We start from the raw sequence: 19,121 nt of genomic DNA, 5'->3' as shown, positions 1-19,121 counted from the left end.
GTCTCAACTTGATTGCTATCAACATCAACTACTCTATAAGAACATGGAACATGAAACTTTGTAAACCACTTTTAGACATCTGATTAGTCACAGCACCTTATCCATACACTGCACAAAATTCTTTTCTGCATTTCAGTTGTGTTTTTACCTTTCTTGAAATAAAGGATAATATGCCAAAAATGTTATTTTCATCTTCAACATTAAAATTACTTTTGTAGCCACAAATTTTCTTAATGCATGCTTATATGACAGCTGTCCCTGTACAATCTAACAAAACTGTTTCAAAAGAACTGAAAGACAACTGAACACTACTAGAGCCATCCTATTGGGGGAAAGATGGAATGAACCTTTTGACCAATCCAATATTTAAGCAGAGATGGAGCATGAGCTGTCAGACTAAAGGAACATTTCTGCCTTGGATGAAATGTTGATCCTTATCTAAGTCTGGACTAGATTAATTTACCAAATCCACTTAGTAAATTACCTCAAAAGCATCTCTGTGTTATTAGGTGATGTTGGGGAGAAGGGTGGGTCAAACCTTTGCCTCTGATAGAAAAGTGGAGTCTTTGCTGTCTTCTCTAAGTCAGCAGTTGGAGTCCAGAGGCTACCAAGAATCAAGGAACCTTGAGTCCTCATCAGACTGGTGACTCCAAGTTTTGGGACATCAGTTCATTTTTCATTTCACCAGGAAAGAACTGAACACAGAAGTCTGGTAACCCTCTACCTTCCTCATTCTCTCATTCAGTTTTCTGCCTGTCTCATCCTATCTCTGCCAGCACCTCACTGTCCCTTACACATCCTTTCTCAGGAACAGTCCTAAGACTCGTTCATGAATCTGCTTGGTCTTGACCCCATAGATGATGGGATTGATCATGGGTGGGAAGAGCAGATAGAAATTGGCAAGGAGGATGTGCACATGTGGAGCAGCCTGACGAGCTACCCGGTGCATGACTGAGGAGATGACAACAGGTGTGTAAAAGGCTAAAATAGCACCTATGTGGGACACACAGGTCCCAAAGGCCTTATAGCGGGCCTCCTGAGAGGCAAGCTGTAGAACAGCCTTGAGGATGAAGATGTAAGACAAAGTAACAAAGAGCAGGTCCAACACTACTATGAACATGGCCACAGCAATGCCATAGATGTTGTTGAAGCGAGTGTCCCCACAGGCCAGCCTTACCACGGCCATGTGCTCACAGTAGCAGTGGGCAATCACTGGACCTCGGCAGTAGCGGAAGCGTCTGAGCAGAAAGGGGAGTGGAGTCGTTAGTGTCACAGCCCGAGTCACAGCAGCCAAGCCGATCTCGGTGATCAGTGGCCCGGTGAGGATGGTGCTGTAGTGCAGCGGCTTGCAGATGGCCACATAGCGGTCAAAGGCCATGGCCAGCAGCACTGCCGACTCCATGATGGAGAAGGAGTGGAGAAAGAACATCTGGACCAGACAGGCATAGAAGTTGATCTCTCGATCCCTGAACCAGAAGATGGCCAGCATTTTGGGAAGTGTTGTAGAAGAAAGCACCAGATCAATGGCTGCCAACATGGCCAAAAAGAGGTACATGGGCTCGTGGAGGGCTGCATCAGCCTGAATGATGAAGAAGAGGGTGCAGTTGCCAAGCAGGGCCAGTGTATATGCTGAGCAGAATGGAATGGATATCCAGACATGTAGGTGCTCCAGACCTGGGATGCCCATCAACAGGAAGACTGCTGGATGAGTTAAGGTGATATTGGAGGCTGACATGGCCAACAGAAATTCTCTCTCTCTGGTCTCCTTCCACAGGGCCCTTCCAGGGAGTGCACAGTGTCAGCAGGATTATAGTATTCAAGTTCAAACTCTTATCATTTACATGGAAGGCTTAACCCTTGACCCTAATTCTGGACCTTAAAAGAAATTACAAAGTAATCATAATATGAATTGTGGAACATTATATATCATCTCTGCCCTCAAGATGCTTATAAAAATATTGAGTGGTCAGGACATCAAATTGCAATAGAGCCAAGAAGGCTTCCTTCATAAAAGAAGTGAGTGGATGAAGAGTTTTTGTGGTTTTTGAAGCCAAGGACAGCTTTATAAAGGACATAGATACCTGCTCAATTCAAATCTTACCCTGAAACATTCACTGTCATCCTTTGCCTCCCATCTCAACCTGTACTCCTAATTACAAAGGGGAGTTTCTCTTCTGAAATGTCAAGCTTGAATACATAACAAATAATTAAGCCTGGTACTTTCTGAAAAGTTGCTTCCTCTAAGTATTGATATTATTGGTCATTACCTGACACTCAGAAATCTCAAGTAGGGCCATAAAGCACCATCACCTGCAGTTAACTTGAGAATGTGAAAAGCCCCATTATTCTCCTTCCCTTCAAATTTAACTTTTATCTTGATATACTTCTACCTTCCACTACTTTTCCTTGTATAATTCATGACATTCAGAAGAGATGCTCCACTCAATTTTTGAAAGATTGGCCTCTAAATTTCTTGGGTTTCACATCTTTGTTCTTTCTGGGACTTTTTATCTTCTTTCCCCTGATTTTACCATCATTTATTGTGAAAATGCAGAATTATTTGTTTCCCCAAAATTTGAATGGTGTCCCTTCTCTTTTCTCTCAGTTCCTACATAAAGTTTCTTCTGAGGATTAACAGATAATCCTTTAAAACACTCAATACAGTGGATGAAAGGATAAAGAAAATGTGGTATACATGCACAATGAAATACTATTAAGCCATATAAAAGAAAATCCTGCATTTCTGACAACACAGAGGGACATTGAGGGCATCATGCTAAGTGAAACAAGTAATACTAAGAAAAGCAAATAGTGTGTGATATCACTTACATATGGAACCTAGAAGAAAGAAAAAACCAAACTCATAAAAACAGATTGGTGGTTGGGAGGTGGGGTTTGGAGTATGGTTGAAGGTGGTCAAAAGGTACAAACTTCCAGATATAAAATGAATAAGTTCTGGGGATACAAAATGCAACATGGTGACTTCAGTTAAAAATAGTATAGGGACTTCCTTGGTGGTCCAGTGGTTAAGACTTCACCTTCCAATGCAGGGGGTATGGGTTTGATTCCTGGTCAAAGAGCTAAGATGCCACATGCCTTGTGGCCAAAACATAAAACAGAAACACTATTGTAACAAATTCAATAAAGATTTAAAAAATACTCCTATATTTGAAAGTTCTTAAAAGATTAGATCTTAAAGTTCTCATCACAAGAAAAATAACTATATGAAGTGATAGATATTAACTAGTGGTAATCATTTTGTACTGTATCCATGTACTAAATCATTGTATTATACATCTTAAACTAACTCAATGTCATGCCAACTATATCCCAGTAAAACTGGAAATTTTTTTTTAAAAAAAGCACAAATCTAAAACATTAAAAAGTGCTCAGTAAATGTGAACGTTTTTGAATTGAGAAATCTAAAAATATTGACAGTCATATGATTGGTAAGTGCCAAAGATCAAATTTGAACTTGGAGAACTCTGGTTTCCTACCTTCAAATTCAGTGTGACTTAAATCTGCTTCCACCTTGTTGCTCCACAAGTAGTTCATGCTCAGGTTAAATAAAACTAACTCATTGCCCTAGTGTAGAAAAAAGCTTTACAGTCTAAAGAATTGGGCCCATAGTGTGCCATTGTACTAGCAGAGACTCAATCAATGATATTTTTAAAGTTTTAGCTTCCTCACCTTTTGATAAAGGCAATAACTATACTTCCCACAACCATCTTACTGAGCTTTACTGTGAAGAAAGATGGAATCATGAGAATAGACCTTGATAACTATAAAGCATTGTACACATACTATTACTGTTGTCCTTCCCTAGCACAAATTTGCCCTATTTTCTAAAAGTTTACCTTGATTAATATCAGCACAATCCTGTATCCCTTGGCTTCAAACCTTCCTCCAGCTAATAGCCCTTGTTTCTCTTCCCCTTCATAGCACAACTTGTTTGACTGTATGAAATCTCTGCTTCCTCATCTCTCATTTAATTCTCAGTCTTTCCCAATCTAGCTTCCATCTTCACTACTCTCCATACACTGATCTTGTTATCATTTCCTTTCCTCTCACTCTCACCTTCTCCTTTTCTGCTTTTTATTCTCACACTTCCTAGGTGTTCTCTTTGATTTCTTTAGGCTTTTTTTGTTTTGTTTTTTAATCTGTCTTTGTCCAGGGAATTCTCAGATGCATGGCTTTTACTTTTACTATTAGATATTTCCAGTTAGATGTTCCAGAGTCATCACAAATAAAATATGGCCAAAACAAATATTTCTATCTCCCCACAAAATATTTCCTCCCCGGGATGTGTCCATCTCAGTAGCTATTACTGCTCTCTGTCCCATATTAAGCTCAGAACCCTAGAGGCAATCATTAATCTTTTCCCTCTTCCTTCATATCCAGTTCATCAGTAAATCTTATTAATCTGCAAAATGTATTTCACACCCTATGTTTTTCCTTTTCTCCTGCAAACATTATTTAAATCACCGTCATCTTTCACCCACACTACAAAAGCCTCGCATCTGGCATCAGTGGTCTGTATATTGGACACCCTGTAATCCATTCTCCTTACTACAGATGAAGAGACTGCTGCTGCTACGTCACTTCAGTCGTGTCTGACTCTGTGCAACCCCATAGACAGCAGCCCACCAGGCTCCTCCATCCCTGGGATTCTCCAGGCAAGAACACTGGAATGGGTTGCCATTTCCTTCTCCAATGCATGAAAGTGAAAAGTGAAAGTGAAGTTGCTCAGTCGTGTCGGACTCTTAACGACCCCATGGACTGCAACCTACTAGGCTCCTCCATCTATGGGATTTTCCAGGCAAGAGTACTTGGGTTGCCATTGCCTTCTCCGAGATGAAGAGACTATTAAGGCTAATTTATATTATGCTGGGCCTTGCCTAAGACCTTCTTGGAATTGCCATTCCACTAAGGATGAAATCCACACTCTGACCCTGGTTTACAGGTACCTGCAGCGTCTGGTCCTTGCTCATTTTTCAGCCTCAACCCGTTTCACCTATGCTTCAGTCATACAGCTTCTGCCACACCCTGCTCAATAATGATGCCCCATGAATCATCTGAATTTTCTCATGCTGTTCTTCTCCTCTCTATGCCCTTTGTATTCCCAAAGTCACATAATCTCTTGGCAGTGTCCCTAGAAAGCTCTCCCTATAGTTTTCCACCCTACTCCATCTATCTACCACAGTGTGAAAGACCTACTTAAAACCACTGGCAATCTCATGACTACAAAAAAAACTTAAAACTGCTTAACACGGATACAAACTTGGTCTTACCTAAATTAGCCTCACTTCTTACCATTCCTCTAAAAAAATATTTATCCTAGGTTCAGCCACACTGAGGTATCTGCATCACTTTCTGGGTCAGTCTTGCTTGCAGCTAGCAATATTTATCTGGAATACTTTCCTCTGCCTATTTCCACACCTGGCTAATATCCTGCCACCATCTGGGTAAAGCCTTCTCAGACCCCTCCCGGAAGATTTTCTCAATGTTTCCAATGAGGACTAATTAATGGGCTGAATTAAATAACACGGGTAGAGAGTGATGTATGTTGCTAATGCACTTATCTGTCCATTCATTGGGCCGTGAATGCTTTTAGTACAAGAATTTTGCGTTTTTCATTTCTGTATTCACAGACTCTATTGAACCTGGTTGTTGCTTAGTAGGTGTTCTTTAAATAAATGCATAGGGGAGGGAGGCGATACATGTGTATTTATGGCTGATTTGCAAGGCGATATGGCAGAAACCAACAGAATACTGTAAAGCAATTTCTCCCAATTAAAAATCAATTTTAAAGTAGTCATTAAAAGATAAACAAATGCATGAAGGACTCTCTTCATGAAGAAACTTCCTCCTCTGTGCTGCTGGATAATATATCATCTGATGCAAAGTGAGGCTTACTGGATATATCTTAAGCACCTCCACAGATGGAAATTCTGTAAAACCTTCCATCAGTTTTGGCTAACTATGTCAGAATAAGTTTTTTTTCTTTTTTAATTAGAAACTTCTCCAAGTCTAATTTGCATTTCCTGTGACTAAGCACTGGGATCAACAACATGGAAGCCCCATGATTCTGAGGCTGTGTTTTTACATTTACTGCCAGTATATCCTTGGTACCCATAGTGAAATTCACTAATATTTCTTGAATGAATGACAGAATATCCTCTTCTCCATGGTATCACCCTATCCTAAGTGAATGTGCTTTTCCAGTTCCAAACAGGTTTCCCCTCCCTGAGGATCCACTTCTTGGGAGCTCCTGTTGACCATCACTGGTCCTCCAGTCTCTGCCCACACAACCTCAATCTCACAGCTTCCCATTCTGTTGAAAATTCCTAATAATTCATCATCTTCCCTCCTTCCAGATTCAACAAAAATACACCTCTAGTGTCATTTACAATACAACTCTGCTTATCTGGTTTCTTCTCTTTTCCATCACTCTTCAGCCTACTTGGCAGGAGTGTTCTGGCAAGTCCTTATCTGTCAGCGTCTTGTTTTTTTGCCTCCACAGCCAGAATGTCAGCAAATGACAAAAGAAAGTCTGTGTCATTTATTTCAATGTCTCCCCTGAGAGTGTATGTGGCTCTATATCTGGAGAGTATTCAGTCAGTGATGTAGTGTAGGTAGGCTACACCTTTAACTTGAGAAGATCCTAGAATGATGATGTATATGGGAAACTGAATCCTCAAGTGATCCTGGAGGATATAAGAGGCAGATAAAGGACTGAATTTCGCATCTTCTGACTTTTATGCCAAGATTCAATCTACAGGACTACACTGAAAAGATAGAACTCATTGTTGCTGGATCTTTAATAAGCAAGTGTAACTGATCTGTCCCTTCCATTTCTTATTTTTGATTTCTCCTTTTTTCCCCCTAGACCATTTCAGCAGCTTTGACTGAGGAGGGGCCAGACTGAGGCAGGAGGAGAGCAAGTAGCACTCACAGGAGGGAGGTACTAACCTCAAAGATTAAACTTGAACAACTCTGGTTTCCTACCTTCAAATTCAGTGTCTTACATCACTTATATCTCCTCCCACCTTGTTTTTCCACAAGGTCTGGGACACTTGGCTAAGGTCTTATTGAGGTTGTCCCTAATACATGACACCGGAGCACAGGTCTGGGAGGCAAAAGAGGGTTTCTTCTAATAATAATGGGATAGCAGGACCTAGGCTTATAGAAGATCAAGTATTTGGGGAGGGGTGAGAGAAGGCCTCCTCTTAGACAAGGACAGACATACAAAGATGAAAATGACAGAGGAGAAATTCAGGAGATGAGGTCATACTACAGAGAAGGTAAGTTTTCTGTCCAGGCATGAGTCCGTGAGAAGTGAATCTGCCCTGTGCACCCTGGGTTCATGCCTCTGATCTAGCCTGTTCTCCTCAAACATGAAGCAATCTTGGCTTTTTATTCAACATTTGGGTAGTCCCTCGGGTGGCAGTGGTTTAGTTGCTAAGTTGTGTCTTACTCTTGCAACTCCATGGACTGTAGTATGCCAGGCTCCTCTGTCTGTGGGATTTCCCAGGCAAGAATACTGGAGTGGGCTGCCAGTTCCTTCTCCAGAGTAGGGATTAGTATGTAGTCAGGTTTCTGCTGTTATCCTGGTTATTCTGTTTTTTTTTTTTTTTTTCTGCCAGCCCCAGCTCACATGACATTTCTGAGATCTGAGACCCCCAGGCCTCCTGTTCTAGCCCTCTGGTTTTTGGCTGATCCCAGCATAAGTTCCCCTTCTCTGGTGTACTTGCCTCTCACACCAGTTGTGCAGCTCCCTTACCATGCCGTGATCTCCTGTCCCCCACCTACCATCCACCACAGGCCCACGTGATCTCACCCCTCAGCATTAGGCTCAGTTCATTTTCTGGAGGCTTCAGGACAAATGGTGCAGTTTTCCTCTTTTAGTGAGAGAAGGGTGGGAAAGAGGGTTTTAAAGAGATCTGGCTAATTCTCATGATCAGTTACTCTATTCCCCAAAGAAAAAGGAAACAGTAGGCCTTGTCCCTGAGGTACATCTTAAAGGGACCCAAGATGGACCTGCTGTCTTCTCTGAGGTGACTCTGGGGACATTCTGTCCCTGTCTCCAGTCCTCTGGGGTCCCTCCCCTGGCTCCCCTCACATTCTATTACATCAGGCATGTCTCCCTGGAGGCAGAGAATCCTCTGGTCTCAGCGAACACTGGGCCCCTCTCCATCCTCACCCTCGTTTCACAGCAGGTCCTGCTGAGGACACAGCCTCCCCTGAATATGCAAATGGATGCCTGTTGTTAGGGCTGAGTGTGACTTATACAAGCAGGGTTTAGCAACAACTAGATCAAGGTTTTCTATTCATTTTGTGTTTGATTTGGAGTTTTGACTTTCTGCTGTATTGTGGTTGGATATTAGGTTTGAGTCCCAGTCTGTGACTTTGATGAGGCTGTTAATCTCTCTGCTCTTTGGATTGTTTCCTTATCTATCATGTGGGGACCCTCATCCCGGTCTTGCTCACATCTCACGATTTAGGGAGGATCCAACGGGATCACTGGGGAATAATTACCAATGTCACTATTGCTTCAGTTCAGTCGCTCAGTCATGTCGGACTCTTTGCGACCCCATGAATTGCAGCACGCCAGGCCTCCCTGTCCATCACCAACTCCCAGAGTTAACTCAAACTCATGTGCATCGAGTCGGTGATGCCATCCAGCCATCTCATTCTCTGTCGACCCCTTCTCCTGCCCCCAATCCCTCCCAGCATCAGGGTCTTTTCCAAAGAGTCAACTCTTCGCATGAGGTGGCCAAAGTATTGGAGTTTCAGCTTTAGCATCAGTCCTTCCAAAGAACACCCAGGACTGATCTCCTTTAGGGTGGACTGGTTGGATCTCCTTATAGTCCAAGGGACTCTCAAGAGTCTTCTCCAACACCACAGTTCAAAAGCACCAATTCTTCAGTGCTCAGCTTTCTTCACAGTCCAACTCTCACATCCATACATGACCACAGGAAAAACCATAGCCTTGACTAGATGGACCTTTGTTGGCAAGGTAATATCTCTGCTTTTCAATATGCTCTCTAGGTTGGTCATAACTTTCCTTCCAAGGAGTAAGTGTCTTTTAATTTAATGGCTGCAATCACCATCTGCAATGATTTTGGAGCCCCCCAAAATAAAGTCTGACACTATTTCCACTGTTTCTCCATCCATTATTGCTTAATTAACCATTATTAACAATACCAACAAACTGTGGGAAATTCTTAAAGAGATAGCAATACCAAACTATCTTGCCTGTCTTAGAAACCTGAATGCAGGCCAAAAAGCAACAGTTAGAACTGATCATGGAACAATAGACTGGCTCAAAATTGGGAAAGGAGTATAAAAAAGCTGTATATTGTCACCCTGTTCATTTAACTTACATTCAGAGTACATCCTGTGAAATGCTGGCTGGCCTGGCGAAATATCAGCAATCTTAAATATGCAGATGATACCACTCTAATGGTAGAAAGCAAGAGGAATTAAAGAGCCTCTTGAGAATGAAAGAGAAGAGTGAAAAAGCTGGCTTAAAACTCAAGATTCAAAAAACTAAGATCCCGTCCCATCACTTTATAGCAAATAGGAGGGGAAAAAGTGGAAGCAGTGGCAGATTTTATTTTCTTGGGCTCCAAAAATCACTGTGGATGGTGATTGCAGTCATGAAATTAAAGGTGACTGCTTTTTGGAAAGAAAGCTGTGACAAAGCTAGACAGCATATTAAAAAGCAAAGACATCACTTTGCTAACAAAGTCCATATAGTCAAAGACGTGGTTTTTCCAGTAGTCATGTACAGATGTGAGAGTTGGACCATAAAGAAGACTGAGTGCCAAAGAACTGATGCTTTCAAACTGGTGCTAGAAGACTCTTGAAAGTCCATTGGACAGCAGGGAGATCAAACCAGTGAATCCTAAAGGAAATCAATGCTGAATACTCACTGGAAGAACTGATGCTGAAGCTCCAATACTTTGGCCACCTGATGGGAAGAACTGACTCATTGGAAAAGGCATTGATGCTGGAAAAGATTGAAGGCAGAAAGAGAAGAGGGTGACAGAGGATGAGATGGTTGAATGGCGTCACTGATTCAATGGACATGAACTTGGGCAGACTTCAGGTGATGGTGAGGGACAGAGAAGCCTGGCATGCTGCAGCCAATGGGGTTGCAAAGAGTTGGACATGACTTGGCAACTGAACGACAACAGCATTGTATATTTGTCAGTCCTGATCTCCCAATTTGTCCTATCCTCCCCTACTTCCCCCATCCATATCCACATGTCTGTTCACTACATCTGAATCTCTATTCCTGTCCTGCAACTAGGTTCATCTGTACCATTTTTGTATATTCCACATATATGCATTAAGATATAATATTATTATGACTTACTTCATTCTATGATGAAATCTAGGTCCATCCATAACTCTAAAAATGACCCAATTTTGTTCTTTTTAATGGTGGGTAGTATTTCACTGCATACATGTAACACAGTCTTCACTCACTTGTTGATAGACATTTAGGTTGCTTCCATGTCCTGGCTTGTATTAATAGTGTTGCAATGAACATTGGGGTACATGTGTCCTTTTGAATTATGGCTTTCTTAGGATATATGCCCAGTAGTGGGATTGCTGGGTCATGTGGTAGTTGTATTTTCAGTCTGCTAAGGAACCTCCATACTGTTCTCTACAGTGGCTGTATCAATTTACATTCCCACCAACACTGCTAGAGGGTTTCCTTTTCTCCACACACTCTCCAGCATTTATTATAGATTTTTTGATGATGGCCATTCTGACTGGTGTGAGGTAATATATATTTGCAGCTTTCATTTGCATTTCTCTAATAACTAGTGACATTCAACCTCTTTATGTGCCTCTTGTCCATCTCTATGTCTTCTTTGGAGAAATGTCTATTTAGGTCTTCTGCCTATTTTTTCATTGGGAATTCCTCTAGTATACACAGGAATATATTTTGGTATGCTCTTGGATCCTAATAAAACAGAAAGAAGACCTGGAAATAGTTTTGTGAATATTCATCTTCGCATAACTCAGTAGATCTGGACTCTGAGTAAGGGCATTTCTTTGGGCAAGTATTCATCTAGGTCTCATGCTTCTCCACACTAATTATTTTTTCTTTCCTAGGGAGAACATTCTCCACCTCTGGGATCTCATCTCTACTCAGCCTCCAAGAAGGCAGAGAGCCCTTGCAGACACACAAAACTGAGCTCTAATCATCAACTCTCACATTTAAGAAATTACTCTGTTAAATCCACTGGAAAGTCTTCATATGATTACATCCACCTTGATTTAGGATTGAAGATTAAACATTTAGGTTCATCCAATAGCTAATGCTGGCCCCAAGATTAAACTTAATCATAGACTCTAGAGAGTCCCATGGGTCTATCTAGATCCCCAAATGCTGTCACTGTTATTTTTCAGCATCAGTTCAGTTCAGTTCATTTGCTCAGTTGTGTCTGACTCTTTGCAACCCCATCAATCGCAGCACACCAGGCCTCCCGTCCCTCACCAACTCCCAGAGTTCTCTCAGACTCACGTCCATCGAGTCAGTGATGCCATCCAGCCATCTCATCCTCTGTCGTCCCCATCTCCTCCTGCCCCGAATCCCTCCCATCATCAGGGTCTTTTCCAATGAGTCAACTCTTCCCATGAGGTGCCCAAAGTACTGGAGTTTCAGCTTTAGCATAATTCCTTCCAAAGAAATCCCAGGGTTGATCTCCTTCAGAATGGACTGGTTGGATCTCCTTGCAGTCCAAGGGACTCAAGAGTCTTCTCCAACACCACAGTTCAAAAGCATCAATTCTTTGGCGCTCAGCCTTCTTCACAGTCCAACTCTCACATCCATACATGACCACAGGAAAAACCATAGCCTTGACTAGACGGACCTTAGTCCACAAAGTAATGTCTCTGCTTTTGAATATGCTATCGAGGTTGGTCATAACTTTTCTTCCAAGGAGTAAGCATCTTTTAATTTCATGGCTGCACTCACCATCTACAGCGATTTTGGAGCCCAAAAAAATAAAGTCTGACACTGTTTCCACTGGTTCCCCATCTATTTCCCATGAAGTGATGGGACCAGATGCCATGATCTTCGTTTTCTGAATGTTGAGCTTTAAGCCAACTTTTTCACTCTCCTCTTTCACTTTCATCAAGAGGTTTCTTATTTCCTCTTCACTTTCTGCCATAAGGGTGGTGTTATCTGCATATCAGAGGTTATTGATATTTCTCCCTGCAATCTTGATACCAGCTTGTGTTTCTTCCAGTCCAGCGTTTCTCATGATGTACTCTGCATAGAAGTTAAATAAGCAGGGTGACAATATACAGCCTTGATGTACTCCTTTTCCTCTTTGGAACCTGTCTGTTGTTCCATGTCCAGTTCTAACTGCTGCTTACTGACCTGTATACAGATTTCTCAAGAGGCGGGTTAGGTGGTCTGGCATTCCCATCTCTTTCAGAATTTTCCACAGTTTATTGTGATCCACACAGTCAAAGGCTTTGGCATAGTCAATAATGCAGGAATAGATGTTTTTCTGGAACCCTCTTGCTGTTTCCATGATCCAGTGGATGTTGGCAATTTGATCTCTGGTTCTTCTGCCTTTTCTAAAACCAGCTTGAACATCAGGAAGTTCACAGTTCACGTATTGCTGAAGCCTGGCCTGGAGAATTTTGAGCATTACTTTACTAGTATGTGAGAAGAGTGCAATTGTGTGGTAGTTTGAGCATTCTTTTGCATTGCCTTTCTATGGGATTGGAATGAAAACTGACCTTTTCCAGTCATGTGGCCACTGCTGAGTTTTCCAAATTTGCTGGCATATTGAGTGTAGCACTTTCACAGCATCATCTTTCAGGATTTGAAACAGCACAACTGGAATGCCATCACCTCCACTAGCTTTGTTCATAGTGATGCTTTCCAAGGCTCACTTGACTTCACATTCCAAGATGTCAGGCTCTAGATTACTGATCACACTATCATGATTATCCGGGTTGTGAAGATCTTTTTTATACAGTTCTTCTGTGTATTCTTGCCACGTCTTCTTAATATCTTCTGCTTCTGTTAGGTCCAGACCATTTCTGTCCTTTATTGAGCCCATCTTCACATGAAATGTTCCCTTGGTATCTCTAATTTTCTTGAAGAGATCTCTAGTCTTTCCCATTCTGTTCTTTTCCTCTATTTCTTTGCATTGATCGCTGAAGAAGACTTTCTTATCTCTTCTTGCTATTCTATGGGACTCTGCATTCAGATGCTTATATCTTTCCTTTTCTCCTTTGCTTTTCGCTTCTCTTCTTTTCACAGCTATTTGTAAGGCCTCCCCAGACAGCCATTTTGCTTTTTTGCATTTCTTTTCCATGGGGATGGTCTTGATCCCTGTCTCCTGTACAATGTCATGAACCTCATTCCATGGTTCATCAGGCACTCTATCTATCAGATCTAGGCCCTTAAATCTATTTCTCACTTCCACTGTATAATCATAAGGGATTTGATTTAGGTCATACCTGAATGGTCTAGCGGTTTCCCCTACTTTCTTCAATTTAGGTCTGAATTTAGCAGTAAGGAGTTCATGATCTGAGCCCCAGTCAGCTCCTGGTTTTGTTTTTGTTGACTGTATAGAGCTTCTCCGTGTTTGGCTGCAAAGAATATAATCAATCTGATTTCGGTATTGAGCATCTGGTGATGTCCATGTGTAGAGTCTTCTCTTGTGTTGTTGGAAGAGGGTGTTTGCCATGACCAGAGCATTTTCTTGGCAAAACTCAATTAGTCTTTGCCCTGCTTCATTCTGCACTCCAAGGCCAAATTTGCCTGTTACTCCATGTGTTTCTTGACTTCCTACTTTTGCATTCCAGTCCCCTATAATGAAGAGGACATCTTTTTTTGGGTGTTAGTTCTAAAAGGTCTTCTAGGTCTTCATAAAACCCTTCAACTTCAGCTTCTTTAGCGTTACTGGTTGGGGCATAGACTTGTATTACTGTGATATTGAATGGTTTGCCTTGGAGATGAACAGAGATCATTCTGTCATTTTTGAGATTGCATCCAAGTACTGCATTTCAGACTCTTTTGTTGACCATCATGGCTACTCCATTTCTTCTGAGGGATTCCTGCCTGCAGTTGTAGATATCATGGTCATCTGAGTTAAATTCACCCATTTCAGTCCATTTTAGTTTGCTGATTCCTAGAATGTTGACGTTCACTCTTGCCATCTCTTGTTTGACCACTTCCAATTTGGCTTGATTCATGGACCTGACATTCCAGGTTCCTATGCAATATTGCTCTTTACAGCATCAGACCTTGCTTCTATCACCAGTCACATCCACAGCTGGGTATTGGTTTTGCTTTGGCTTCATCCCTTCATTCTTTCTAGAGTTATTTCTCCACTGATCTCCAGTAGCATATTGGACACCTACTGACCTGGGGAGTTCCTCTTTCAGTATCCTATCATTTTGCCTTTTCATACTGTTCATGGGGTTCTCAAGGCACATACTGTTCATGGGGTTCTCAAGGCAAGAATACTGAAGTGGTTTGACATTCCCTTCTCCAGTGGAGGAGCGGTGGCTGCAAGGGTGTAGGAGGGCCTAGAGGAGCTATCCCACGTTAAAGGTCAGGAAGGGTAGCAGTAAGGATATACCCCCTCATCCAAGGCAAGGAGCAGATGCTGTGCTTTGCTGGAGCAGCCATGAAGAGATACCCCACACTCAAGGTAAGAGAAACCCAAGTAAGATGGTAGGTGTTGCAAGAGGGCATCAGAGTGCAGACACACTGAAATCATACTCATAGAAAACTAGTCAATCTAATCACACTAGGACCACAGCCTTGTCTAACTCAATGAAACCAAGCCATGCCCACGGGGCAACCCAAGACGGGTGGGTCATGGTGGAGAGGTCTGACAGAATGTGGTCCACTGGAGAAGGGAATGGCAAACCACTTCAGTATTTTCAGCATCACTGTGTCTCTAATCAAGGAGTGTCCATTCTGAATCTTGCTAATATGATTCTGAGAAATCTCAAAACCAACCTACAGAGTTATTAAGTGGCTCAATAGTCACCTGTCTTCCTTACATCATTTTCATTGTTGAAAGAACATTATTCCTTGAGAATCACATTGCATAAAGATATGCATTTCATTCAAATAAATATTTTTGGCTTCTGCTTGGTAAACTTGTGAACATAACAGAGTAATGTCATGCCATGACATTATTCTATAACTTCAGAGTAATTTTATAGACTCTTATCTAGTCAATGATCCTATTTTTTTATAGGACCTAAGAATATTTTTTAATTTCTGAAAGAAAAAAAAAAGTTCTACCACATTTTGGGGCACAAGTGAGAAGGTGCACTTATAAGTAGTTATGCTCAATTTTCATAATGTCTGTTTAGAACCCAGTTTCTTCCAGTTCACTGGCATTTCAGAACAGGAGTCTGTGCAAATCTGGCTCTCCATCTGCTTTGACTCCATGTAGCTGGTAGCTGTGGTGGGGAATGTCACCATTCTAGTTGTGGTACGGGTGGAGCATAGCCTGCACCAGCTTTCTGTGCATGTTGGCTATCATTGACCTGGTTCTGTCCAGGTATCTTCCTTGCCATGTCTTTTGACCGCTATGTAGCTGTGACACACTCCCTCATACCACAGGGCTTATGCATACTGTAGGGGAATGTTTGGCTTACTGTAGGTTGGCTGGCTTCTGCTGGGGTGTTCTCTACATTGAATCCCTGCTTCTGATGACTTGCCTGTGGCTGCCCCTTTACAAAGCCCGTGTCCTCTCCTACTCCTCCTGGGAACCCCTGGCTGTGGTCACCTTGGTAGGTGGTGACAGCAGGGTCAGCAATGTCTGTGGGATGAGCACTGGCTTTATGGACTTGATCCTGGACTCAATGGACATTGCTGCCTCCTATGTGATGATTTTCAGGACCATGAAGGGGCTGGCTACTCCTGACACTAGGCATAAAACCCTGGGGACATGTGGTTCTCACATTTGTGCTATCTTGATCTTTTATGTTCCCATTGCTGTTTCTTCCCCCATTCACAATTTGGTCATGGACTGCGCATTCTAGTCCACACCTTGCTAGCCAACTCCTACCTCCTCATTCCTCCAATCCTCAATCCCATTGTCTATGCTGCCTGCACCAAGCAGATCCAGGAAAGACTTCTCCAAATTCTCAACATAGAAACTAAAATCAAATGAATGATATTCTCTTCTTTTAAATAATCTCATGGAGGAAGTAAATATGGTAGGCAGCGGTCCTGTGTTCTCTGGGTTTTGTAACTCCAAAGGAATGCTAAAAAAGAAAGTACAACTCTAAATTCTAAAGGACAGAGGATTTTTTTTTTAATTTAAATTATATTTAAGCCAAAGAAGACAAAACAATCAGTAACAAGTGATTGGTGTTTATCACTTATTTAAATTCTTATGAATTAACAAATGGTTTATTAGGTTGTATTGTTCACATTTTATATGTAATAGAGTAGAATATCCTTGCTCAGTTTCTTGAGCTGCTGAGATCAAATGTTTTGGCTGTAGTCTATGTAACATTTGTGGTGTCATATAATATTATATATTTTTCTGTATGTACTTAATGTGTAAATTAAAAATGAGTCATTTTATCAAAATGGCCTTAGCCTTCAGGAAATGCATCTTCCCATTTAAGTCTTATCACCTGAGATGCTGCCCAAACTGCTTATATTGATATAAATGAAGAGTTCTAGAAAAGACTTAATTGTATGTCCCACAGCTACAAGGACTACTACTCATAAAAGAAGGGCCTGGAAAAAGAAAATTAGCTTCATGCAAGGAAGTAAGACAAGATGATTATGTCTTAGCATTGCCTGAATATTTTGCCAGCAGGCTGCTCCCATCAAGTGGCCTGAAGTATGTAAAGGCTCCAAGGAAAGTAAATATTATCCTTCCCACAGAAACTAACCCTGATCCCACTGTAGGATCCCTGATCACAATAAGCTGGCCTTTATTATTATTTTTTTTTAAGCTGGCCTTTAAATGGATCACCAAATAAAGGTATGTGATGTAGCTTTATAGAACATTGACTTTACCCTCCAGATTAAATAGCAGCTCAAGTATCTAGAGAAGGAATAATATATAAGCACTTAGCTACTCATGACTCTAATTCCTAATGTAATTCTCAAAACCACACTGTAGGGGCAGAAACTACAGACCTACACTGCTGATAAGGAAACTGATGTTCCCAGAAGTGATGTGAGTCCAGTTCAGTTGCTCAGTCATGTCCAACTCTTAGTGACCCCATGGACTGCAACACAACAGGCCTTCCTGTCCATCACTAACTCCCGGAGTTTACCCAAACTCCTGCCCATTAAGTCGGTGATGCCATCCAACCATCTCATCATCTGTTGTCCTTCTCCTCCCGCCTTCAATCTTTCCCAGCATCAGGGTCTTTTCAAATGAGTCAGCTATTTGCATCAGGTGGGCCAAAGTACTGTAGTCTCAGGTTCAACATCAGTCCTTACAATGAATATTCAGGACTGATTTCCTTTAGGATGGACTGGTTGGTGCTTGCAGTCCAAGGGACTCTCAAGGGTCTCCAATTAAAATAAATAAATTTATATTATAAAAAACAAACAAACAAACAAAACAAGTCTTCTCCAACACCACAGTTCAAAAGCATCAATTCTTCAGTGCTCAGCTTTCTTTATAGTCCAACTCTCACATCCATACACGACTACTGGAAAAACAATAGCCTTGACTAGACAGATATTTGCTGGCAAAGTAATGTCTCTGCTTTTTAAGATGCTGTCTAGATTGGTCATAACTTTTCTTCCAAGGAGTAAGTGTCTTTTAATTTCATGGCTGCAATCACCATCTGCAGTGATTTTAGAGGCCCCCAAAATAAAGTCTGCCACTGTTTCTCCATCGATTTGCCATGAAGTGATGGGACCGAATGCCATGATCTTCGTTTTCTGAATGTTGATCTTTAAGCCAACTTTTTCACTCTCCTCTTTCACCTTCATCAAGAGGCTCTTTAGTTCTTCACTTTCTGCCACATATTTCATAGATGATATGAAAATAATATCCTGCTCAGACTACACTTCTATCCATGGAGTGCTACTCATTTAAGATTTTAGGATGTAGATGCAGACATCTAACAATTGGAGGTCACCATTAACCCCAACATAGAGCTGATAGAACTTACACAGGACTAGGAAACAGATGTTGGAAGGCACAGACAAAATCTTGTGCACAGCAGGACTCAGGAGAAAGGAGCAGGGACCACACAAGAGACTGACCCAGACTTGCCTGTGAGTGTCCAGGAGTCTCTGGTGGAGGCATGGGTGTGCAGTAGACCGCTGCAGGGTGGGGGCACTGAGTGCAGCAGTGCACAGCATGGGACCTCCTGAAGGAGGTCAACATTATCTTCATTACCTCCACCATAGTTTGGCCTCAGGCCAAACAACAGGGAGGGAACACAGGCCCACCCAACAAACAGAAAATTGGATTAAAGATTTACTGAGCATGGCCCCACCCATCAGAACAAGACCCTTTCCCCCTCAGTCAGTCTATCCCATCAGGAAGCTTCTATAAGCCTCTTATCCTATTCCATCAGAGGGAAGAAAGAATGAAAACCAACATCACAGAAAACTAACCAATCTAATCACATGGACCACAGCCTTGTCTAACTCAATGAAACTATGAGTCATGCCATGTAGGGCCACCCAAGACAGACAGGTCATGGTGGAGAGTTCTGACAAAAAGTGGTCCACTGGAAAAGGAAATGGCAAACCACTTCAGTATTCTTGCCTTGAGATCCCCATGAACAGTATGAAAAGGCAAAAAGATAGGACAATGAAAGATGAATTCCCCAGGTTGGTAGATGCCCAATAGGCTGCTGGAGATTAGTGGAGAAATAACTCCAGAAAGGATGGAGAGATGGAGCCAAAACAAAAACACCCAGTTGTGAATGTGATTGGTGATGGAAGTAAAGTGAGATGCTGTCAAGAGCAATATTGCTTAGGAACCTGGAATGTTATGTCCATGAATCAAGGCAAATTGAAAGTGGTCAAACAGGAGATGGCAAGAGTGAACATCAACATTTTAGGAATCAGCAAGCTAAAATGAACTAGAATGGGTAAATTTAACTCAGATGACCACTAT

At 41.8% G+C, this 19,121-nt stretch overlaps 1 protein-coding gene and 1 pseudogene across 1 annotated transcript; one reads left to right on the top strand and one right to left on the bottom strand.

Moving 5' to 3' along the window:
• Positions 1-790: 790 nt before the first annotated feature.
• On the bottom strand, positions 791-1,735 carry LOC120876694 (olfactory receptor 52K2). The gene has a single exon (XM_040258666.1). It carries the CDS (start codon positions 1,733-1,735, stop codon positions 791-793), a length of 945 nt encoding a protein of 314 aa, XP_040114600.1.
• A 13,615-nt stretch (positions 1,736-15,350) lies between these two features.
• LOC120876693 lies at positions 15,351-16,184 on the top strand (annotated as a pseudogene).
• Positions 16,185-19,121: the final 2,937 nt, after the last annotated feature.

The sequence above is a fragment of the Oryx dammah genome, unplaced genomic scaffold (assembly GCF_014754425.2).
Source record: "Oryx dammah isolate SB20612 unplaced genomic scaffold, SCBI_Odam_1.1 HiC_scaffold_17, whole genome shotgun sequence".
In the NCBI taxonomy this organism is placed as follows: domain Eukaryota; kingdom Metazoa; phylum Chordata; class Mammalia; order Artiodactyla; family Bovidae; genus Oryx; species Oryx dammah.
This window is presented reverse-complemented; position numbering and strand designations above follow the sequence as displayed.

Excerpts from the sequence above, each read along its gene's own strand:
- LOC120876694 (XM_040258666.1), bottom strand. The coding sequence starts at position 1,735 with ATGTCAGCCTCCAATATCACCTTAACTCATCCAGCAGTCTTCCTGTTG.